Source organism: Bactrocera tryoni, chromosome 5 (genome assembly GCF_016617805.1).
Source record: "Bactrocera tryoni isolate S06 chromosome 5, CSIRO_BtryS06_freeze2, whole genome shotgun sequence".
Lineage (NCBI taxonomy): Eukaryota > Metazoa > Arthropoda > Insecta > Diptera > Tephritidae > Bactrocera > Bactrocera tryoni.
The window spans coordinates 36,189,164-36,215,605 of NC_052503.1; the positions used below are offsets into that span (position 1 = coordinate 36,189,164).

General features: G+C 39.7%; 1 protein-coding gene across 4 annotated transcripts in view; it reads right to left on the minus strand.

Moving 5' to 3' along the window:
• The window catches only part of LOC120776772 (four and a half LIM domains protein 2), a 241,449-nt gene that overhangs the window by 79,998 nt on the left and 135,009 nt on the right, over positions 1-26,442 (minus strand). For 2 of the 4 annotated variants that reach the window (XM_040107746.1, XM_040107743.1), the window contains 2 exons: positions 3,821-4,197; positions 3,502-3,746 (listed from right to left, as the gene is read on the minus strand). In XM_040107746.1, the coding sequence (XP_039963680.1) occupies positions 3,502-3,746; positions 3,821-4,197 (622 nt within the window). Of the gene's footprint in view, positions 1-3,501; positions 3,747-3,820; positions 4,198-20,968; positions 21,347-26,442 lie in introns of all 4 variants that reach the window. The other 2 variants (XM_040107745.1, XM_040107744.1) reach the window with 2 other exon arrangements.

Sequence of the window (26,442 nt, forward strand, 5' to 3'; positions counted from 1 at the left end):
ATGTTTCAGCGCTCCATGACAAAATTTAATGCGATTTGGCAAAAATAGTCAGTGAAGTTTCACTTTTGTTGTGCGTCGGTGTAATCATTATTTTTCTTCCTTTGCGAGAATATGCCCGGAAACAAACATTTGTATAAATACTATTTTGTGTTCACTCTTATCATGACGGTGACCCTATAAAGTTTCAATATAAATGACTGTTTGTCAAAACCGAATATCGGACAAGTATAGCAAGTTGTTGTTATACTGACTTTTCGAACTCGCGTCCTTGTATAGAAAACTTTTTTATTTGACAAGATATCTAAACGAAATTTGGCATGGAGTTTTATTCAAGGCATCGCTAAAATATCCCAATAAATTGTTGAGATCGAACAACTATAGCATACAGCTACCATACAAACTGATGGATTAAAATTTAATTTTTGTATGGAAAACTTCTATATTTGACAAGATATCTGCACGAAATTTGACATAGAATTTTACTCAAAGCGTCGCTATAATATTCAAAGAAATGGCTTAAGATCGAATAACTATAGCATATAGCTACCATACAAATTAACCGATCGAGCTCGAGTCCTTATATGGAAAACTTTTTTATTTCCTTCTTATAAAATAAGCAAGAACTTCTCTTTAACAAAGCAAACTTCGTTTTACAAGACTTTTTTATTTCGTTACATTCACATTCAGAAAATAAATATTATAAAATTCTACTCTATGACTCTTTGGCGTTCAAAAAGTTATTCCAACTTGATGCAGGTACAAATGTGTATTATAGAAATATAAAAAGCAGTGCAATAATAGTATTTACACATTAATTTTAAAGAATTTTTCAAGGTCTATTGAAAGTGTGCATCATAAGGGCTAGTGTAGGAAGTAATCGCACTCTGTACAGTGTTCTGCAGCAGCAAAAACCGAAGCAGAATCAAGTTGGCTGAACTTGAAAATGCTGCCAATCACCACATGAGGTTTTAGGCGCTGACTGATGAGCTGTTGCTACTTCATTCGAGATTTTGGCGTCTGATGTAAACAATTAGAAACAATTGTGGCGGTAAGAACACTGCTTAGGTAGATAGAGATGTATGAACTCGCCGAGTACCCTTCAAAAACGCTGTACACATACATACATATATAGTATAGTATATGTACTTCAAATGAATTTCAACGTGAAGAAAAGTATTTTGTCGAAAAACAAATTCATTTAACTACTCACATAGTTATTGTTTCAAAAATATCTTAGAAAACTATATTTTCAACATTTAATAATAATTTCTATGGTGAGCGAAGTGTGTCGACGGGCAGAGCTAAGAAGAGATATTGCAGGTCAATGTACATTCAAATATGTGTACGTCAATATATAAGGAAGAGGGCATATGTTGCTGAATGTGGATGTGAGGTGATACAATTTTAAATATATATTTATATAAATTTTTAGTCGTAAATTAAGAAAATACATTAGGAATTTACATTATTATTATTTCATTCAACAAGATGAAAAGATAATGCTAATGCCATAAAGAATCTCTAATTGTTTAGAGAGAATTTCCTCATACGATGTTTTGTTAATTTGAAAGTGGATAAAACCAATAACATTAAGTCTATTCCGGTGTTCTTCCGGAACCATCCTGCTTACTATTCTGATGAATTCAGGTGCATTAACCCTTTGCTATGCAGGGAATGCAGCGAAAGTAGTCTAAAAACGATAGTTATACAAAAACGATCGAGGCTGCTTCATATGTAATTCGAATTTTTTCTTTAAAGAGATGCTGATTTGCCGAAACCGCCAATATCGGACTACTATAGAATGTAGTTGTTATACAAATTGATCGATCGAACTCGAGTCCTTGTATGGAAAACTTAAAAGATAGATATCTTCACGAAATTTGGCATTTCATTTTATTTAAAGCATCGCTATAATATTCGAAGAATTATTAGGATCGAACAACTATAGCATATACCGTTCATACAAACCGACCGATCAAGCTAATGTAGGGAAAACTTTTTTATTTGACGAGGTATCGTCACGAAACGCGGCATAACTACAATCTTCGAACAAATTGTTCAGATCGCGCCAACATATTTTATAGCTGCCGCATAAACTGACCGAACAAAATCAGGATAAAGACCTTTTTATACCTTTCTATACCCTTTCATGCTACCAGCAATGCACCTGTGAAGGGTCTTATACCTTCGATGTAGACGTCACAGTTATTTCTTGTTTTTATACTTCTTTATCACAAAATTTAAGATAACTGCTATTCTTTTTAAACACATACATTGCCCTTTCGCAAGTTAGGGTCCTGAAATAATGGCAAAGTGAATATCCAGCGAACTCTGGCACTAACCATGCTAGAGAAAGTTTCAACACAGAACTCATTCAATATACTATTTTGAATATGTTTTTTTCACAAATAAGTAGTTGCTGGTTAATACTGAGTATTTAAGTTAAACATGCCAAATTATCAAAAAATTTATAGGTTAATTCGATAAAATTAAAATATTTTCGTTTTCACATATTTACGCTCTTTTACGCACGACTTGTAACAGCACTGTAAGTTTATTTAGTTTGGAAACGCAACAACTTAACGCGACACGTTCGATGCGAATAATGCGATTGAAATATTTATTTGAAATATTTAGCGAAAGTCAACACTTCGATTTAGTATTGAAATTTTACCTTCTCACCGCCAAATGTGTTTGAAAAATTTTCCTTTGAAATCGAATATTTTTAACGCTTAATATCCTTGCTTAGATGTGGATGGGCAACAACGCGTAAACCACATTCTGGCGACCTACAGTCTGGCTTGCAACAACAAGAGTGACCGCAACGTCAATGTTGTTGTAGGCAGTGACTGACAGCTTCAACCAGGTGGCGTTGGTTGCTGATAATTACAGCGACCCAGCGTTGGTCGCGCATCAGCCCACAGATATTGGATTACATGCGGCGTGACAGCAAACGAATATGAGAAAGGACTGAAACACAGTTGCAGACATGAAGAGCGAGTTAAGGCAAATAAAAAACCTTTAATAGCAATTAAACACGCTGCACACAGAACTTTTTCAGTTCTAAAGTATTTGACGCGTAAGGTCTGCCTAGCTGGCTATCAAGTACACAGGCAGATGGACTGCTCCTCTAGCTACAGCTTTTAGCGCTGATTGCGAGCAGTCATTAAGCGCAAACTTATCAGCAGGTCACTAGGTGCGGACAACGAAAGTCTTACGTTACCAATTAATACCGATAACGGTAAAAAGTACAGCGAAGAGCAGCCTTACTTGTAGTGCAATTGAAACCGCATATGACCGCTTGACACGACAATGTACCAAGCGAACTCATATATACACTCAATGATTTTTATATTATTTTCTTGGATAAAAAACGCAAACTTCATATACACATGACGTACTTAGCGTATGAGTGATATTTCTAAATTACACTGTGTGGGGTTGCGTATACGACATGTACACCTACGCTGCAATTTCAATTTCAATTTCGCTTTGACTTACCTCATCACAGCCAGTGCAGCGTGGTTTTAGCATTTCCGCATAGTGTCGCTCGCAGTAAATTTTGTCCTCGTGCACGCAGTATGTCAAATCGACCAACAACTCGTTGCAAGTGCTACATGTGAAACAGCGTGGATGCCACATGACGCTCTCCACAAATTTCGGCGCGGCCACCACCATCTCGCCGGTATTGATCTCCCCCTCGCAGTGTGCGCAGTGCTCATCATAAGGCGCGTCCTTAATGTAACCTTAAATTAATTGTTTTTTTTTTATTTTTGAAATTGTCAATTAACTTTCAATTCATAGTATGTTGTTTGCTCACCTATGTCCAAAGCAATTTCATTGCGCGCCGTCACGAAATCTTCGAATGAAGCCTCATGCTGCTCTTCTAAGTGCTTGCAGTGCTGCAGCGATAAGTCTTGCTTGGGCAGCTGATAGGCAATTTGTTGCTCGCGATAGCGCGCCCCTTCCGAGCCGATTTTCGGCACCTTTTCCAGTGGCAGCTGTTCGAAGTAGCGATTGATGCGCGATGAGGCACGTATGCCAGGCGGCACCCAAGTGTAGCCGAGATCGCGCGGCTCCACGCCAGATTCGGCAGGCGATACCACCTTGAAGCCCAAACGCTCATGCACCGTGGTCGTCTGCTGCTGGTAAATTGCATGCGCTTCTCGTGGGCATTTGCATGATTGGCAAGTTTTTCTGCAAAACACACATAAATATCAAAAATAAAAAATTGTAGTTTTAATTTTAATAATAATTAAATTATAATTCAGTTCGTAAACCAAATATATTTAATTAATTTCATTAACATTCAATAATTTGTTCTGTTAAGTCACTGTTAAACATGCAAATACTAGCAATACATTTGCTAACAGTGTTTTAACAGAGTAAAGCGCTTTTTAGCAGAAAAGCTTAGCAGTGCTATGCAACGATTGTAGCACACCTGGCGGATTCTTTCTGCATTAAAATCCGCTTATTTAAAATAAAATTCTATTAAAAATATCCGACACTATATTTTAGTTAGACTTAACACAGCCGTCTTCATACAGACCAATCAGTCTTCTACCCTGTCTTTCTAAAATATTTGAAAAAGTGTTACTATCAAAGATGTCTCCTTTCCTCCACGAAAAAAATATAATACCAACGCACCAATTCGGGTTTCGTGAAAAACATAGCACGATAGAGCAAGTAAATAGAATTACTAACGAAATAAGAAAAGCATTTGAGCAAAGAGAGTACTGTTCAGCTTTATTTCTAGACGTGGCTCAGGCGTTTGATAAGGTGTGGCATGAAGGCCTTTTGTATAAGATTAAAAACATTCTACCTTTAGAATTGTATAAAACATTGGAGTCTTATTTAAAAAATAGACAATTTATGGTAAAAGTGGAAGATTTCATATCTGACGAACGACAGATAAGGGCTGGTGTACCCCAGGGTAGTGTTTTAGGCCCAACTCTATACATCATATATACTGCAGATCTTCCTACAGCTAATAATATATTGACCTCAACTTTTGCGGATGACACAGCTTTAGTGAGCCGTAACAAATGCCACATAACAGCATCAAGAATATTAGCCGAGCACTTAAGGCCTGTCGAAGAATGGCTAGCCAACTGGCGTATAAATGTAAATGAACAAAAATGCAAGCATGTTACATTTTCACTAAGACCTAAAATGTGTCCGGCAGTAAAAATGAACAATATTCTAGTACCCCAAGCGAACGACGTAACTTATCTTGGTATTCACCTAGATAGAAGACTTACGTGGAGAAAACACATATCTAGTAAAATAACTTGCATGAAGATAAGAGCTGCAAATTTAAATTGGCTTTTAAATAAAAACTCTAAACTTAGCCTAGACAACAAAGTGCTTTTATATAATGCAATCATAAAGCCGATTTGGATGTATGGCATTCAACTGTGGGGTACGACCTGTGCAACCAATTGATATAATACAAAGGTTCCAATCAAAAATGCTTTTAGAACAATCACGTGTTCACCATGGTACATGCGTAATGAAAATATCCATAAAGACTTTGGTATTTCTATGGTAAAGAAAGAAGTAGAAGACAGCAGAATTAAATATATATCTAAAGCTCGAGATCACCCAAACCCATTTGGCTAATGCTTTGGTATATTCCTGCGATCAAACACGCCTTAAAAGAAGAGATATGCCTGCGTACTAAGGAGCAACGTATCACCAAAACAGCTCAAACACTTGCTTGAGCTTGTCTAGTTTTTTAAATAGATTTAAGATTTTAAAACTTATTGTTAGGCTTTTAAAACAAAAAGCAGATTCAATAAATAAAAAAAGGTATTGCAAAAAAAAAAAAAAAAAATATTTTAGTTTTTTAATCCCTTGAAAAAAGTAATTTTCTTTCCAAGAAAAAGTTTGCATTTTAACGTTAATAATAAAAATTCTGCGAAGGCCACTTTCTTGATGCTTTCGAAGTAGCTAGGAGATGGGGGGGATCTCATAACAAATACGATTTGGCTAAGGCTTTGCTTATATTTGCATATAAATATATATGTAGATATATGTATAACTTTCAAAAAAGATATAATCACATGAATTCCAAAAGAGTAAAGTCCTTACAGCTTACGCTACTAATTGATAGTTGATAAAAAATGGAAGCAAATCGATGGACAGTGACAATGTCTGTGACAATGCTGCTTAAAGGCATATTATCGCCGGTTCGTTCACTAATTGTCCGTGTGAACGAGGTCAGCATCAAGTATGTGACGCAAGTGAAATACCTCAGAAGTCAAAGAATGTGCTTTACTCCACACTGGCGTCGCATTTTGCGGAGTGATTGGGGTCTTGGACGTCGTGCTGTTCACACTATATATCGTGACTTTTTTGTGCCCTGTACCACTTATGGAGCCGCTGTATGATGGGAAGCAGCCACGATAGTCTTGCGATACCAAAAGCTCCTATGATGATTGCCTGTATGTCGCACTGTCTCAACAGCTGCTATGCAGGTTTTGTCGAGTGCACCTCCTCTTGACCTGATTGTCATAGCTCGAGCTATAAGGAGATGACGATGTGGAGACGAAGGAATATCTAGGGAGCAGAAGGCTTCTTGATGATAGGGTCAGGTGTAGGTGGCAAGACCGTTAGGACAATAGTCCCAACGGTCGAGAACCTTATGAGTACATTCGCGACTTTGGCCTTGTTCCGAATACTTCAGATGTTGTCCTCTGAATGTATTCAGGTTAAAAAGGGGTCGAGTTGTTTTTGTGAAGCAGGATAGAAGACTGGATGCATGTAATTTCAGAATGCCCGATGTACTCAGACATTAGGGATAAGGGAAATATGGGGATTAGCCGAACTGATGGACTTTTAGATGTTAGCGATGTGATTTCCATTAATCGGAATGCCGAATAGTTAAGGTCGTTTGTGCGTGAATTGTTTAGGCGGCGATGACGCTTAACTGAGAATTAGGGCTACCTTTTTGTGTGAATGGTGTGTGCGAATGGGTCACTGGTCCAGAAAATTATGGAGGCTCATCTGGTAGTAGATTTGGCTACAAGGACTGACCGGAGACTTAATTCAGGTACCACGGGGGGCAAGAGGCCTTGAAGTTCGCTCCAACCTGCTCTTATGGAATACCATGGATTGTACATTTTTGTTATTTTTTTTTAATAAATTAGCTATACCTTATAAGTGAAAACCATTTTTGCGACAATTTTTTGTAGATAACTAATATTCTTAATGTGGAAACAAATTGCTAAAGTTTTCTTATCTTATTTCAATGGTGGTGCGTTCATATTGACCGCAAGCTTAAAATTATAAGCGAAGGCAATGAGGCGTAATGGTAAAACTACTATTTTATTTCATATTTAAGCAAAAAGAAAGCAGGAAAGTAGAAACCAATTAGAAATTTTCTTACTCACTAAGTGCAGACGGGGCAGACTTCTTGTTCATGTTGCTCGAGTTTTTGCTTGAAGGCGAAAAGGTTCCCTTTTTCTAATGTTCTTTTTAATTTTAAGCAACGAGCTGGTATAAGTACAAGGGATATTGTGGTTGTAGTCTGTTCTTGCTCTATTTTTATACCCTTAATAGGGTACATTAGGTTTGCCATGAAGTTTGTAATACCGAGAAAGAAACGTCGGAGACCTACAATGTATATAAATATAAATCATCAGCGTGATCAGCTGAGTGGACTTAGCCATTTCCATCTGTCTGTCTGTATAGTATAGGCCAATTTTTGAGATATCGCATGAAATTTTACACGCAAACTTTTCGCATCAAGAAACTGCTCATTTGTCATAACCGAAGATATCGGACAACTATATCACATAACTGCCATAAAAATTTTGATCGTTCAAAATCAGGTCCTTGTATGGAAACTTTTATATTTGTGAAAGGTATTCTAGCTTCGGCACATCCGAGGTTAACATTTTATCTTGCTTTATTATATTTTCATAACAAATATAAAGATCTTCAAAGGGACTACAAGAAGTTGTTGCGCAGGATAAAGCGGGAATCCTGGAAGAACTTTTGTAGTGGCTTTGAAAAGACCCACAAGGAGGCGAGACTTAGGCGTAATGGCAAAAGTAGCGGAAAGTGGATGGACAACTGTCAAGACTCATTGGAAGACCTAGTCAGTGCCCACTTTCTAGGCTGAAGTGGCTGTGGCTGAAGACGATTTTAATGAAGTTTAAGTTTAACTATGTGTCACTTTCATGGAGAGAGGCTGTATTTTACATTAAGCCTATAAGTTTAACTTTCTTCCTGCTGAAAACGAAAGAGAACATCTTGGACGTCCACATTAGTGCCGCACCTCCTTCAAGAAGCTTTTCCAAGGCACAGCACGCATATACGAACTGCAGATCATTAGAGTCTGCACTCCATTTACTGGTATTTAATATCGAAAGGGCTCTTGAATATAAGGAATACACTCTTGGAGCATTCCTCGAACGTTCAGCAACGTCTCTGAGGAATATATTTTGATTAATATCCAGTCAATAGCTGTTGATCCTGCTATATAATGCTAGATGAGAAGCCTTTTAACCTCTAGAAGGATAAGCACGGAACGGAACGGCACGACGCTAGAATGACCAAAGAAGTCTGTAGAGATACTCCGCAAGGTGGAATGCTATCTCCGCTTTTATGGGCATTACTGGTGAATAAACTACTAAAAAGCTTGAACACATTGCCAGCTTAATAAAGGGTAGGTATCTACAAGCAGTACTATGATCACCACTATCAATACAGTCCAGAATTGGCCATCGTACGCGGGTCAGGGATTGAGAAAACGGATCTGCTTGTGTTCATAAGAAAGCACAAAATTACCCTATGGAGGTTCTCTTCGAAAAATGGAATACAACTCTCAAGTACCTTGGTGGATCTCGAACTGATAATAAACCTGCTACCTTTAAACTCCTTCGCTGAAAACTGCGCAGCAAAATCGGTGGGACGACTACTGGCTGCAGGAGAATTTTCTTACAGAACCTTCGGGCATAGCTCGGTAATACCAGATTCCACTTTTCAACTGCGAAAGAATGTTCAAAGTAGACATAGAAAAAGATGGTTGGCCTAAAGGTACGTTAACTACGCACAGCACTCCAAATATTTATACGGATGGCTCGAAAATAGACGTGGAGTTGTGGTGCGGGGATAAACTGTCCAGAGTTAGGCATAAGACAGCTTTTTAAGACCGGACTACTGCAGTATATTTCAAACTGGGGTCTTTGCAATTGCGAAAGCCACCCCAACAAACACAAAATTCATATTGGCACTCCATAGAAGAGACTGTAGGAGCATGAACGGAATACTAACTAGTCACTGTCTGGTGGGGACACATCACACCACCAGTGAAACAATGGAGCATCTCTTGTGCACTTGTCCCATATTGGCAAGACGCTGTAAGCATCTGGGGTCCCCACGGTAAGATACACTCGCAGAGATATCGATAGTGAGGCCACAGAGTCTGTGACAGTCGAGCATAGGCATCCTAAAGCATGACAACTCCTCATGGACCTAGTAACAGAACTCCATCTGGTACTTTAAGGGACCATAACTGGTCTATGCGTGGGTCATAGGCCCACCAGATTAACCTAACTTAACTTATGTATATTTTCATAGTTTAAAGAGAACAGAAAGTGCACAGAAGAAGAGTGGTGAGTGGTGAGTGAAGAGTGAAGAGTGAAGAGTGTTACAGATATTTGTGTTTATCAACCACGTTTAGTCATGTAAGGTAAGCAAGTAAAACAAACAAGTTTATCCAGCGATTTTCTGTCGCTAACATAAGTATTATTTAGACGAACTGATGTGACAGTTTATGATATTTTTTTTTTTTTTTGGTTTATCATACACTCTGATTCGATTCGATTATAACAATTACCAGTATTTTAATATCCGTCTATATTATTACTTTTTAACAAATCTTTCGGCTATTTAGTTAAAAAATTTTGTGTAATTTGGAGTGTTTAGGCCAGCGCCTAATTTCTTTTTACCACCCCTAGTGAGTGTATAACAAACCATTGCCAGTTAGCTGTTAATAGCTTTCACTCAACGGTTAACAGCTTTCACTCAACTGGCAATGGTTTCGTTAAAATTCCCGGTTAGCAAGCGATCCTGCTAATCAGCTAGGGACACTTTTGGTTTCAGAATCGAGACGACGACGTGCACTTTTCCACCGGCCACCACAACAACCACCACCAATACTCAGGTAATCTATCATTTAATAAAGATCCAATTTAATTGGCAAATACCACACACACATTTCGTGTTTCTTTTTTGCATATATTAATACACTTTAACTTTCCCGTTTTCTTTCATATTCTCAACGGTCGACGCATCGTCCAAAAATTGACCCGTCGATCGTTCGAGAAATATTCATGGTCCTTCGAGCCGGATAAGAACAAATATATTTTTACTCAGTTTTTTTGGCACTGTACACCAGCGGAATATCAATACTCAGCAAGTTTCCTCAAAACACCAATCCTCAGTTTTTTTGGCATTGCACAAATACAAACGAGGCGTTGCACACCAACGGACACATATCACCAATTCTTGTTGCACTTCCAACCAACGCAGGTAAACCAGGTGCGTGTATTGCTTGCCAATATCACTTGGATACCAATCGTTTTAGATCGGAAAAAAAAAAAAAAACAAAAATAAAATACGAAAATATCTTAATCTAGTACCGGGCCGTACCCGAGAGCACCCAGCCGAAGATGGAGCCCTGAGCGAGGAACTGCCCAAATGTGTGTGGCATGACCTGTTGGGTCATGATGCGGGAATACACATCCGCGCCGAGCACCAAGCGTATCGGCGATGACTTATAGAAGTTTGGATCCGCCAGCTTGATGTGTGAGTATGGGGCTGCTAGGTCGGAGTCCAATGTGGTGGTCGGGCTGATGCGCATATAGCCGTTTATTGTCCTCACGTGGGTTGAGATGCGGGTATTTGTCCCGTGTCTGCCTCGCAGTACTAAAAGGCAGCCGCGTTGACCGCCGATATGCGTCTGCTCTAGTTGCAATTCCCTTGCTAGGTCGCGCGCAATTAGCGACGTAGGGGCGCATGCGTCTATCAGAGCCCTGATTAGACGTCCTCTTGCCTCTATCTTTACTACCGCCGTCGGTAAAATGGCTGTCGTTGGCAGCAAGGAATGAGCCACTATGCTGGCTCGATTTGTTAGCCCGGCTCTGAAGGAGCTAGCCCGGTGCAGCTGGAGAGACCTGGTCTCCAGTCTGGCCGGGTTGTGCGCTTGGCGACGGCGCAGACGGCGTTTGTGTCCGCGACGTTCATGTTGCAGAAGGGGGCGGAAAGTCCGGGTTTCCGTTTCCCCTCGCTGTGATGGGCGGAAAGGCCGTGTTTCCGCTCCGATTTCAAGGAGTTCTCCCTCCTCCGGTTCTGGTTGGAGAGGCCTAGTCTCCGTTCCAGGGTCTGATGCATCAATGGAGAGGGCATCATCGGAACTTACTTGTTCGCTCCATGATAGGATTTGAGGCACTGCGGGGCGGCGACGGGTATTTTCGCCGATGTGGAGCATCGTGTGGTGCTTCTCGGTGCAGCGCCGGCACCGTGCGTCGCTGGGGCAGTTCGCTGACCGGTGGTTGACCGCGAGGCAATTTATGCAGTACTTTCCGATGAGTGCCTCCCGTAGGCGCTCCTCCGGTGTCTTGGCCCGGAAGGACGAGCAGAGCCGCAATGGGTGCTTTCCCTTGCACAGCGTGCATGAAAGCGGGTAGCGGTTCGGATGTAGCGCCGCGGTCTTCTTTAAGCTTCCATAGCGAGTCATCTTTCTGAAATGAATTTGTTGACGATTTTGCGTTGCTTGGAATCTTATCTACAACTGATTGGGTGGCGAGAAACAGTGCATAAATTATATTATACATATATTGCATAGTGTGTAGGCGGCCTTACGTGGTGTGAACTGCCTTACATTACCATAGTGTGTAGGCGGCCTTATGTGGTGTGACCTGCCTTACCTTACCATAGTGTGTAGGCGGCCTTATGTGGTGTGACCTGCCTTACCTTACCATAGTGTTGCAAATAATAATAATAAAATAAAAAAATGTATCATCAAATTTATGCTAACGTTATTGTCTTATTTGTCGTATGTTTTCGACAAAGTGACCTGCCACCAACGAAAATGTAAATACGATTTGGTTTAATAAATATATTCAACTCTTACTTGTCATTAAAATAATTCTTGCTCAGTAAATTCAAGGGCAATGCATACATGTGCTGCTGTAGAAGGAAACTTTCGGTTTGCAACTTAGCTATTTGCTAGCAAAAGTTTGAGAGACAACAGTTTTAGATTCACTGTTGTAAAAAAATTTTTTAAGGCGAATTAAAAACTGACGGCATGGCATCACCGTATGTCATGATTGACATTCCGCATTTTGGTTATGTGTGGGCACGTGCGCAGAGATATTTGACAGCCGAGTGAAAAGGTAAGTAGATGGCTATAATTAAATTCGCTTATTTATTTGAATATTTTCCTTTTTATTACAGATTTATGCAATAAACTCAATAACAGCAGTTTATTGATTTACATTTGTTTAAACCCATAAAATATCATTGTGGTTTTGTCAACCATTAGCTATTGAATGATGAGCAGCAAATTTAACTAGTTTGGGTCGGAGATTCAATCTCATTTATTAATTCAACAAGATGGACAATACCTTCGTTTAGCTTGCATGTATTTGAAGCCAAATGGCGTAGTACTTAACTGATGTCAGACAATCTTGTGAAGTCCTCAAATACAAATGTCTCCCGTTACGCGAGCGCTGCTAATAATCGCCTCTGAATAGTTGCGATGTTGTTAGAAAGCCTTAGAGAAGGCTTTGGAAATTCTGCCTCAACGTTTGTCATGAAATTCATAATCACAATACTTGGACGGATTGGTTTGTGTTAGGATAACAATTAAACATAATTATAAAAATAATATAAAAAATTATTTAATATAAAATAATATAAAAAATTATTTTCCCAGGCGCTAATATGATTTTCACGTGCGCAACGTGCACCCGGATATACGTTGTCCTCGAAGTTCTTGCCTGCTTTCATCATGCAGTTGATTTCCACGTAGTCGCGCAGTTCGCCCTTCACAGCTAGATGGTTACTGGCACCTTCACCGCATTGGCAACTGCGATCAGCACCAAGAACACACCAACGACGTTATGACTCAAGGGATGGAAAGCTGCACGTAAGGAAGGCAACGCTGGGGGTAAGTGGATATAATAACACAACCATTAAATGACGTGAAGAATACATGCCTTGAGTGTATAAAATATTTATTTACTCTTTGAATTTATTGATTTTTTGTGAGATCGTAGTAAGTGTGTCGGAAAGCTAGGCTTCCGATGTGGCTGGGAATCGGTTGTGTTGAGTAGGGTGTGCCTCCAAGTTCTCCTCCTCGTAGGGTGGTAGTAAGACCAATTTGGCAAGCGGTCTTGTAACTTGGCCTTTTTCAGTGATAATGTCAACTACTCGCACTCGGGTATCAGCACCTGGGTGTATGTTGACAATCCTACCCACTCTCCACTCGTTCGGTGACAAATTGTCTTCCTTGATGACGACAAGCTCACCTGTTTTTATATTTGTCTTTGGATGTTTCCACTTGATGCGTTTCTGCATTTCGTTCAGGTATTCCGTTTTCCACCTTTTGCAGAAGGATTGATGTAAGGCTTTAAGTTTCTGCCATCTATTTACGATAGAGGCACTGCTTTCATTTACATCAGGTTCTGGTGGGGCCATCAAATGTCCGCCGACCAAAAAATGTCCTGGAGTAAGTGGCTCCAAATCGGTAGGTTCGTTTGAGGCTGGGCTTAATGGTCGCGAATTAAGGCAAGACTCAATTCGGCATAAGAGTGTGTTAAACTCTTCAAGAGTGAATTTGTGCCCAGACGCAATCTTCCGAAAATGACTCTTAAAGCTTTTCACACCTGCTTCCCAAAGTCCGCCCATATGAGGAGCTGCAGCAGGTATGAAATGCCATGTGAGAGCTTGGTGGCTTATACTTTGAGATAGCATTGATGCGAGCATCGGCTATGACGGCTTTAAGTTCGGACCTTAGGGATCTCGATGCTCCAACGAAGTTTGTTCCGTTGTCTGAATAAATATTTTTGGGGCAACCTCTTCTTGACACGAATCTAGAGAGTGCTGCTAAAAACGATTGTGTCGATAAGTCGGTAGTGGCCTCCAGGTGGATGGCCCTTGTTGTAAAGCAGACAAACAGGCAGACATACCCTTTGGATACACGGCATCCTCTTCCACGGTAGCTTTTTATTTCGAACGGACCCGCGAAATCTACCCCCGTATTCGTAAAGGCGCGTGAAAAAGTGGATCGTTCGGACGGAAGTGCACCCATAAGTTGCGTCTGAGCACGTTTTTTAAAGATCGTGCATGTCTTACAGTTGTGGATAATAGATCGGATCAAGTTTTTTACTCTTGGAATCCAATACTGAGCCCGCGTTAGCCGTAACATCAGCTGATTTTCTCCATGTAAGGAGACTTGATGAATAAACTGGATTATTAGGCGAGACAATACGCAGTTATATGGAAGGATAATCGGATGGCGCTCATTGTATGACAAATCGAGAGACGCACCGAGACGGCCACCAGTTCTCATCACTTCATCTTTATCGAGGAACGGATTAAGAGAGAGGATTTCACTTTTTGCATCGATGGGTTTACCGGATTTCAAACAACTATACTCCCGACCATATTTCTGCTTCTGCGTATTTATTATCAAACGTCTTGTCGTTGCTTTAATTTCTTCGGAAGAAATTAAGCAAGACTTTTGTTGAAAAGAAGCCTTTGTGTTTGGATGAGTTCTTTGAGAGAATCTCATAACATATGATAACACTCTCAAAGCTCTTGGCAAACTAGAAAAACGGTCAAGAATATCGTTGGAATTTCCCTGTATAGTTGTACAAGCATGTACACGTACCTGTTTTTCCTCTATTGTCGTCTCGTAGTCGTTTTGTTGTAATGGCCATTTGCATTGATCTTCTTGCAGCCAAGAAGGTCCCTGCCACCACAAGGTGTTTTCCACCAAATCCTGTGCCATAAGTCCCCGACTGGCTAAGTCTGCAGGGTTAGATCCTGAATCGACATGAATTCCAATTTGCGTTGCCAACCTTTTCTATAATTTTCGTCACTCGATGGGATACAAACGTTGACCATGAACATGGTGGCTTGCGAATCCATGCGAGAACGATGGTCGAATCCGTCCATAGTTTAATGTTGAGATGAGTCAGCTCCAGGTTGCTGACGACAGATTCAACTGTTTCGGCCAGTAATACGGCGCCGCATAGTTCCAGACGTGGTAAAGATACAGTTTTGACAGGCGCTACTCTGGTTTTTGCCAATAGTAGGCTGACGAAAACTTCGTTGCTTGTCCTTACGCGCAGGTAGACCGTTGCTGCGTATGCTTTCTCGGATGCATCGCAGAAACCATGTATTGACACATCGTCCGTTGGCGAAAAGTGGACCCATCGTGGAATTTTTATGTTGTTTATATACCGGTGGTTATCCAAGAATGTATTCCAACGATCCAATGTGGTAGGAGAAACAACCTCGTCCCATTGTGTTCCTTCTAACCAAATATGTTGCATTATCATTTTGGCCGTGACTATTATCGGCGCCAGCCATCCTAATGGGTCAAATAGCTTGGCGATATCTGAGAGGATAGCTCTCTTTGTATATGATTCTGGGCTAAGTATGGGTTTTGTTTTGAAATAAAAGAAGTCAGTATGCGCATTCCATCTTATCCCAAGAGCCTTGACATCACTTGTGTCTTCGAAGTCTAAAAACTCCTTGTTAAGCAAGTGGTCTTTTGGAAGGCCTTGTAAAATTTTCCCACAGTTGGCTGTCCATTTTCTTAATGGGAAACCTGCCGACTCCAATGCTGTTTTGATCTCATTCCTAGCTTTAGTTGCAGCCTCTATAGAGTGTCCACCTGCTAAGACATCATCAACATACATGCACTTCCTGAGTATGTTCGAGGCTACTGGTAGTGAGCTTTCAACGTCGTCAGCTAATTGGAGTAACGTCCTTATTGCCAGATAAGGAGCGCAGTTGATTCCGAACGTCACCGTCTTCAATTCGAAAATATTGGTTTGTTCGGTCGGATGGTTGCGGAAAACGATTCGCTGGTACTTCGTTTGATCAGCTTTCAACAGGATTTGGCGATACATCTTCTCAATATCGCTATTGAAGACATATTTAAATAATCGCCATCGCAGAATTAAAATGGTCAGATCTGCCTGAAGAACTGGACCGGGGAGAAGGATGTCATTCAGCGAAGTGCCGTTTGAAGTCGCTTGCGATGCATTGAACACCACACGCACCTTTGTCGATGTGCTCTCTTCCTTCTTTACGGCATGGTGAGGCAGATAATAGTTGTTACTAGAGTCGGCCGTTTGATTGGTATGTACCTTTGCCATATGACCCAGCTCAACATATTCATTTAACACTCTGTTGTATTCTTTTTGCAGGTTTTCGTCTCTGGACAACCGAGCTTCATTGCGATAAAACTGGGAGTACGCAATCTTTAAGGAACTACCTAGACTAATGTTGACCGGATAGTCTTTCTTGAATGGTAGCGATACAACGTACTTCCCGTCTTCATTTCGCTTCGTTGTCTTCTTATAGAGCTCTTCGCAATACCTGTCCTCCTCGCTGAGCTTCCTTTCCTTGGACATCTCTTCCAATTCCCAGAACGAAGCTAACCGCTTTTCCAGCGATATTTCGTTGTAATACGAGACGCAAGTGTTGGTTGGCTTAATTGTATTAGCACGCCCTGTGACTATCCAACCGAACACGGTCTCTTGCGCAAGGAGTGATCCCAGCACGTTCTTGCGTATACCATCCAGCATAATCTGGGGGTAGACGTCACCACCGAGTATGACGTCCACGGGTTCATTGACGAAGAACCTCTTATCCGCCAACGTGAGATCTGGGAAAGCCTGCCGAGTTAGTGCGCTAATATGGCAAGTCGGCAAGTTTCCCGTTAATTTCGGCAGAACCATCATGTTCGTTGTGATTGATACAAGTGGGTCAATTGGTGACCGCAACTCGACACAACATGCTTCCTTCACTTGCGCAGATACGGTGTTGTTGATGCCTGACACCTGGGCATTTATCCTCCTAACTGGCAAGTTGATTCTGCGCTTCAGCCTTTCTGTGATGAAAGAGCACTCTGACCCGGAGTCGATGAGTGCTCTTGCGGCATAAGTAACGCCGCTGTAATTTATATTTATTTGTGCCGTTCCTAACAAGACACCTTTGTCGCTGTTAGCGAAGCACGACTGTACTTGAGTCGTTGGCTTGCCTTTCGACTTGTTGAAGTTGCGTCTCTGCTGCGCTTGCCTGGACGTAGACGGAATCTCGTCCGATGGCGTGGATGAGCCTCTTTGGCTGCTAGGCTGCACTGTCCTCAAATGTAGGAGTGTGTGATGCCTCGCGTGGCACGTGCTGCAGTTGAATGCACTGGTGCATTGCGGCACTAAATGCCCAAAGCCGAGGCAATTGATGCAGCGATTGTTGCGCTTAGCGAACTTGATCCTGTCCGCCGGTGCCATGTTAAGAAACATGGGGCAAGATCTTAATTTGTGATCCGCGCTTTTGCACATCAGACATGTTGATTTCTCAACGCTTACTTGGAAGGCGCCGAGTCTGTTCTGATGGCTATTGTTGTTTTGTTTAATCTGTGTGGGTGCACTGACAGGCTTTACGGAATTGGACGATTTCTTGGCACGTTCTATTGCCTCCAAATCACGGTATCTATCCGTGAGGAAGTTGTCCAATTCCTCCCACTTTGATGTCTTCGTCTTGTTCTTTACAGACTGTTCCCACAGGGCTAATGTTGCCTGTGGCAGCCTCTTAGAGCAAATGCGGATTATGATTGGGTCCCAGTTCCCAATGTCCACTTTATTGGCTGTCAGGCAGGAGATGCAGCTGTTGATCTCCCGCTGTAGCCATTTTATAGAGCTTGAGCACTCCTTGTCGATTGAAGGCAAGTCGAGAAGTATGTCGACTTGGGTTTCGACAAGAATACGCTCATTCTCGTACATATCTGTCAAACCCTTCCATGCCATCGCAAAACCGTCATTGGTAAGAGGGCATTTAGACACAATAACCTTCGCCTCCCCTTGTGTCTTTTTGTTGAGGTGGTACAACTTCTCAACTGGTGACAAGCGCTTGCTCTTGATGTACACGGCCGTGAACATATCCCGGAATGTTGGCCATGAAAGGTAGTCCCCTTTGAAAACATCCGTATCGCAAGGCGGAAGGGAGTGGTTATTGTGGTCCTCAACAGATTTTTCTGTGTCTCTTTGGGGGCTGAGAGGATCTCAGACATATCTCTTCATTGCCCCCATGCACCGTGTAGTAGCCTGACCACCTAGCTTGAATTTTTTTTTAATAAGGGCATAGTCCTTTTGAGGACATCCCCTTTGCTGTTGAGGTCGTCATGGACAGCTTTCGCTTTGCACCACATCTCTCTCAGCTCGTCTTGTTGCATCACAAGAGCGTTCTTCGAGATGTCCTTTGATGCAGCACTGAATTCAGACTCGTATTCGACAACGTAGTCCACTAGGCGCATGAAAGCTTCCATGTCTTGTTGATATGAGTGACAAGAAGAATTGAAAATTCAAATTTAAATTTAAAGGAATAGAGTAATACTCAAGACTGAGCAGACTTTGATCTAAAGAATGTGAGAATCGTTTTGAAAATAATTCCCCACTATTGTAAATTTTTATTTGCAGCACACCACTGCCAACCAAACACGAAAATAGAAAAATAGAAAATTTTTTTTTGAATGTTTCAGCCGATATCGCAATATATCTGGCTGGTCAATAATATTTAATTTATTGGATATATTTTAGCAAACAAAATTTTTATTATAGTAGCCGATATCGCAGTATATCTGGCTTTGTGTACCTTTTTTTTTAATAAACGTGAGTTGCAGCACACCACTGCCAACCAAACAAGAAAATAGGAAAAAATAAAATTTTTTTGACTGTTTTAGCCGATATCGCAATATATCTGGCTGGTCAATAATATTTAATTTATTGGATATATTTTAGCAAACAAATTTTTATTATAGTAGCCGATATCGCAGTATATCTGGCTTTGTGTAACTTTTCTTTAATAAACGTGAGTTGCAGCACACCGTACGTACGCAAGTATATATATGCCACACTGTATAAGGATCGCCACCCAAGATACGCCAACAAAAATCAATTTTTAAAAGAAAGTGTTTGAAAGTGAAAAAAGTGCAGTGTCTCAGTGAAAAAAAGAAACAAAAACAAAAGATTCTTGAACAAATAGAACAAAAAACTCAAAAAAATCAATTCCGTAAGTGAAATGTGAAAGAAAAAAAAAAAAAAAAAAAAAAAAGTGCTGGATATATATAAAACTTCTATAAGTCATCGCCGATACGCTTGGTGCTCGGCGCGGATGTATTTCCCGCATCATGACCCAACAGGTCATGCCACACACATTTGGGCAGTTCCTCGCTCAGGGCTCCATCTTCGGCTGGGTGCTCTCGGGTACGGCCCGGTACTAGATTAAGATATTTTAGTATTTTTATTTTGTTTTTTTTTAACTTATTCTATTGTTTTTTCTTGAATTCTTACATAGAATATGTATTGTTCTTTTTTGTTTAAAAAAAAAAAAAAAAAAAAATATATATATAATTATAATAATGTATATTTTTTAAACTATTTTCTATCTGTACTCATATTGTACCATAAATTTGTACATCGTTGTGGTGGTCGATGGACATTTAATTTTTGTTGCTCACCGCAAGGAGGCCGGTATGTTTAGGCCAGCGCCTAATTTCTTTTTACCACCCCTAGTGAGTGTATAACAAACCATTGCCAGTTAGCTGTTAATAGCTTTCACTCAACGGTTAACAGCTTTCACTCAACTGGCAATGGTTTCGTTAAAATTCCCGGTTAGCAAGCGATCCTGCTAATCAGCTAGGGACTCTTTTGGTTTCAGAATCGAGACGACGACGTGCACTTTTTCCACCGGCCACCACAACAACCACCACCAATACTCAGGTAATCTATCATTTAATAAAGATCCAATTTAATTGGCAAATACCACACACACATTTCGTGTTTCTTTTTATATATTAATACACTTTAACTTTCCCGTTTTCTTTCATATTCTCAACGGTCGACGCATCGTCCAAAAATTGACCCGTCGATCGTTCGAGAAATATTCAGGAGCCAACCACATCGATCCGATCATTCTGCTATTTGGCTTTTCACAGCTCTTTAGTGGCATTGACAGTGAAAGTATGGAAGAAATTTAATGTTGTAAGTTCAATATTTCCATTACTCATAGCATGTCATGGCATCAGTCAAATTTAGCAAGCCGTCCGTTAAAATGAAAATGATAGCCAAACAAAGAAATTAAACGGAAGCCAAAAACCACAAACATTGTGGCAACACCTGTACATATTTTTTAATATTTCACACAAGCACATTTTTGTTTATAATTTACTGAACATTAAATGTTTTAATGCATATATTCGGGTTTGTTATTATTTTGGTAAACCAATTACTGTTTGTACAATTTTTACCCCAAAGGAAAAAGAAAAATATAGAAAAATAAATAAGCAAAAAGTTAAATAAACTTTTGCTGCATTTTTTTCTTTTCTTTTTGTTGTTCAAGTCTATTATTTGTTTTGTGGTTTAGTTAGGCTGTATGCCAAACGGTAGAAGGTATAAATTTTTGACAGGTGAGAGAGAAATTTTGACATTTTTCGTGATGATCGTATGTCAAAACATTACCTGGCATATCGCTTGCCTGGTTGGGTTAATTTTGAGCTTTCAAATCTATTTTATATACATACATACAATAGTCAATAGTCAAACTTTTACATTATATTTTAGAAAAAAGTGAAAAATTATTTTTTTTTTTGTTTTTTTTCTCCTCAACTTGCCACAGAGAGAAAAATAATAGACTAAAATTTCAATTTGCTTCTTCTTACCTTACGATGAGATCATAGATTTCCTTCTTATCAAATACTTTACAGTAAGCGTGCAAAACATTGAGGCAGGCGTAACGCATGCCGGTCCATGGGATGGACTGTGACGCCAATGCCTCCCACAAGGGACAATTAGCGTGTCGATCCAAGTCAAGCATTTTCACCATTGTTTTCTGTTGTTGTGTGTTTTTTGTTGATTGTTTATTTAGAAATGTTAGTTGATTAATATGTGTAGATAAACGCCGAAGCACTAATATTTATGTTTTTGAACTGTCACCGCCGAACTGACACTGGCATTTTCGTAAACAAAGTCGAGATGTTCCGTTCAATTTGTTTGCAATTTTGCTACAATAATAATTGACGTTTTCAGAACCTTTATCACTGTAGCAGTTTTAGAAATTATTTTAAATGGAAAGCATTTACGCAACGCAACGTCCACTTTCACTGCTTTGTTTGTGTGTGTATGCGTTTGTTGTATTTCTTATACATAAGAAAGTCAGTCTTAAATATTGTTTGCTTTTATATGATCGTATATCTTTATGACATTTTAATTATCGCCATAATTTTAGCGCTTGATTGGGCAACCCACTGATGCCACTGATAGACATCGAAAATGACGCTGAATGAGTTATATTTTGTAGTATTTCTAGGTTGCAATTTTGTGTGCGTTTTATTGTTTCTTTACAGATATATGTATTTGTAATTACAGTTATACTAATGTCTACAAAAAGCAATGAAAATATAGAATATAAAATTCACTATTTGGTTAATAAAGTTTTTGCAACCGTTGCCACCATTTACGCGATTATAACCGAATATGTACCTAACACCTAAAACTAATCGAGACGGAAAAGATCAGAGTGATGAGAAGAGTGGATTTTAGAGAAGCTGTCTGTCCGTCCGCAAATGATAACTTAAGTAAAACCAGAGATTCAATGAGCAATATTGTATAGGTAACCACCGTGGCAACATAAAAAGATGGTATTGTAGATGAGCGAAATCAGACTGTTGCCAAGCCCACAAAATACAGTCTACAGCCCGTTTAAGGAAATGTTAAATTTCATTTGATTCTTTCACCTTATCGAAACCAAAGTAATGGATCAATACAGTTATCGTATTAAAACTTTTCAAAACAAGGGCCCTTAAAGTCGAAATATGTGGAATCATAACTTATCAGGCTTCCAAATGCCGAATATGTGGGCCTGAGAACCTACTACGGCTGATTTTTTATGCAAATCATCTATATCTCTTCATATACCTAATGTAAGGTCTTTGAAAACTCTAGTTAGTCTTATACCATATATGTATGGATCAGTCCCCTTTGCGGTTTTAGACGAGTTAACAATAGCGCGCCAGTCGTTCCTTCTTTACGCTATTTGATGCCAACTCGAGATACCAAGTGCACCCAGGCCCTTCTCCGCCTGATCTCTCCAACGAAGTGGATTTCTTTCTCTGCTTTGGCCGGCGGGTACTAAATCGAAAAATTTCAAAGCAAATGACCTTATGATCTTCCGCAAAACTTTTCTCTCGAACACTCCCAAGGCCGACCCATCAGATGATGTCATTGTTCATGCCTCCGTACCATATAGTAAGACGACAATTACGAGGAGAGTTGTGTATTTGTTTGTCGGGAAGGGACTTTACTTTTCCATTGCCTACTCAGTCCAAAGTAGCAGCCGTTGGCAAGAGTGATTCTGCGTTGAATGTCTGTGAGTTTTATTTATAAAATTGTACGGAAATATATTCTCTGGAATACGAGTACTTGAGCAATGACAAAAGGTACTAAAATCATTCCAGACCTATTTTTAACCTCAATATACGCTATATAGTGCGTTTCAACTCTCCTCCAGAAATTAAGTTATGTTAGTCAAAATGTGTGATTTAAGGAAAATAAATGGACAACTTTTCTTAAAAATAATGTGGTTCTGCGCTGAAAATGAATGAAATTGGCCTCTAAATGAATATAAATTAAGGATATGAGCTAATGTACTGATCGAACAATGAATTCTGAAAATTTTTGCAACGTTTTGTAATAGAAAGTTTTGTTCACATCTGAATATATACCATGATGAACTGAGCCGATTTAGCCAAGTCCATCTGTCTATCTGTATATACACGAACCATGCCCTTAGTTTTTCAGTTGTCGCTATGAAATTTTGGAAATGCCAAACTGGCCGTTCAAAATCAATTTGAAAACTTTTTTATTTCACGAAATATCTTCACAAAATTTAGCACCGATTACGTATATTGTCCAAGCCAACGGTACAATCTCCGAAGAAATTGTTTAGATCGAGCCACACATCGCACATATGTTTGTAGCTGCCTTACAAACTGGTCGATCATAATCAAGTTTGAAATGAAATCTTTCCTATTTGTGAAGGGTATTATGTTATAATACTTTCCATTTTGTGAAGGGTATTATGTTATAATACTTTCCATTTGACAAAGCAATTTAAAGTCCCTTTAACTGTTGTGCTTGAAATAAAGTTGTGTCGCATATTTACCCTCGTGAATGCACAGCTGAACTACTAACATGGTCACGCACAAGAAGTCAGTCAGTCAGCAGGTTATTAATGCCACTGTCTCTATTTTACCCCCAGAATTTTCTAAATGTGTTTTGGAGTCTCTTTTAAATAGTAATTTCGCCGTTTGTTGCTGCCTCACCTTACTTCCCCTAAAATTTATTAATTTTGCGGTTTTATATTTTCACAAATACACACACCCTCACCACTAAACGCATGAAGTCGCATCATATAAAAAAAAATCAAAATAGAAACAAAAATGAAAAACTCAAAACTAGTACGACAGAGGGTTGCTGATTTTACGCGTAACTTTCTGCTTACTAAGCCAATATTGTGCGGCTTCACGAAAAAAGTGGGTGAGTCAGTAAATGGAAAGTGATAAGATTAAATCGAGGGGCTTAATTTCATTGGTGAATCAAGACTTATCGGATTGCACGTTTTCATGTGACTAGAAAATAATCTCATTCGGTTAGTATGTGTAGATACTAGGAAGCATGCACCTAAGTACATATATACATATGTATGTTGATTTGTGTGATTGCTTTCAATAAATAAAAACAAAATCATATTTTTATACATATATACATATGTATGTATATTCAACGAAATTATTGAAATGGCTTTGGGGTGAAGAGCCGCCAAGTCATTTGTTCGACATAGTGATTCATTCATTTTCAAAATTTACTTTTTAATGAAATTGTATTTACATTATTTAAGGGCGCCATTGCTATACTATTCCACTGTGTCTTATTAGAAATGTTTGTATGTATATATAAATGGATTTATACGGAGGCTGCTATATATATGCAATCTGGCATTTCCATTGGAAATTTTGACATTTTTTAGCATAACATCACTCAGAACGTTTTGTCATTTAATTGTGAATTGTTTTATTTACAGGGAATTAAAAAAATTCATCTCGGCCAAAAAATGGAATTAACTCGTGAACATTTTCGTGCGATCATTTTTCACAACTTTCGACGTGGATTATCACGACAAGAGTGCATCGATGAACTAAAATCTTTGTATGGCTATGAAACACCATCCTATAGCACTGAGAAAAACTGGTACAACGAATTCAATTATGGCCAACGCTCGCTCAAAAACAGCCGTTGTGCCAGAAAACATCGATGCCGTACGTGAACTGATAATACAAGACCGTCATGTAACATACCTTCAGATAAAGAAAGAAATGCTGAAAAAATACTTCAAAAGACGTTTATAAGATCGTCATAGGTAACGAATCATGGATCTATGCGTATGAGCCCGAAACAAAACAGCAATAGACCATGTGGGTCTTCCAAGACGAGCCAAATCCAACGAAAGTTGTTCGTGGAAGAAGCACTTCGAGGCAAATGGTCGCCTGTTTCTTCGGTAAAACTAGTCATGTGGCGACTGTTCCGCTTGAGCAACGTAGGACGGTAAATTCTGAGTGGTACACCACCATTTGTTTGCCTAAAGACCGGCGAAAACGAACAAGAGAAGACGAATCATTGTGCACCATGGCAATGCGAGCTCTCACACATCGGCTCAAACCAGCGCCTTTTTGACCGGCCAAAACGTTGAATTGATGGGTCATCCGCCGTACAGCCCTGACTTGGCACCCAATGACTTCTTTTTATTCCCACACATCAAGAAAATAATGCGTGGTCAACGATTTTCGTCGCCAGAAGATGCTGTTGAAGCATTCAAAAACCATGTTTTGGAGGTGTCTCAATCGGAGTGGAAAAAGTGCTTCGAAAATTGGTTTGAGCGCATGCAAAAGTGTATAAATCTTGATGAAGAATATTTTAAAAAACAATAAAACCATTTTCGTTGATAAATATTCACATTTTCATTATTAGGCCAGAAATATATATAGCAGCCCTTGTATATATTCTTTTTATGTATATAGAGTGTTCTTTAAGGCCTAAATACTTGCTCTATACTAAACCACTATAACACGAATTTGTATTGCCTATGGCTGCTGATGTCAGTATACTTGAAACTCAATACAACATCTTTGATTTTTCATTTTTGAAAAGCACTGTTCAAAGTATTTGTCATTATTACTCAAAGTTATGCAAAAACTTCAAAAATCGCCAAGTATTAAAGGTGTGGTCTTGAGATGCTAACTAAATTTGACAGTTCTGTATACTATTCTAGAAAAGACGCGGCGACTAAAAGAAGGTTTCAAGACGGGAGCATACACTTGTAGAACCCCCAGTGTGATCTAGTCACTGATACCCAGGGAACTGAAATTATGGAGGGAACACTCCTCCAGCCTGCTGAATGGCAGTGAAAGCATAACTCCAAGAGATAGTGAACCCGATTCTTCAATCGATGCTAATGGCGCGGACGTTCCATTACCCGACCATTAACAAGTTCGAATAGCACAAAAAAGCGGCGGGGGGCGGATGGATTGCCGGCTGAGCAATTCAAATACGGGGAGGAAGAACTGATAAGGAGCATGCATCAATTTCTTTGTAGAATATGTTCGGACGAAAGCATGACCGACGATTGGAATTCAAGTGATTGGACCTTCTCAGTGTGGCTTCAGGAAAATCAATAACTGACCAGATATTCACCATGTGCCAAATCTTGAAAAACACCCGTCAGAAGATGATCGACACACACCACCTCTTCATCAATTTCAAAGACGCACTTGCGACTTGGCTCCCACGTCACTATTGAAGACATAACTTCGAAGTCGTAAATAATTTCGTCTATCTTGGAACCAACATTAACACCAACAACAACGTCAGCTTCGAAATCCAACGCAGAATAACTCTTGCCAACAGGTGCTACATCGGACTGAGTAGGCAATTGAGAACTAAAGTCCTCTCTCGACGAACAAAGACAGCTCTAAGAGTAAGAGAGAAGAAGAGGAAGCCCTCCACTTCGTTGGAAAGACCAGGTGGAGAAAACCTTGGTATCTCTGATTGGCGCCGAACAGCGAAAAAGTAGAACCACTGC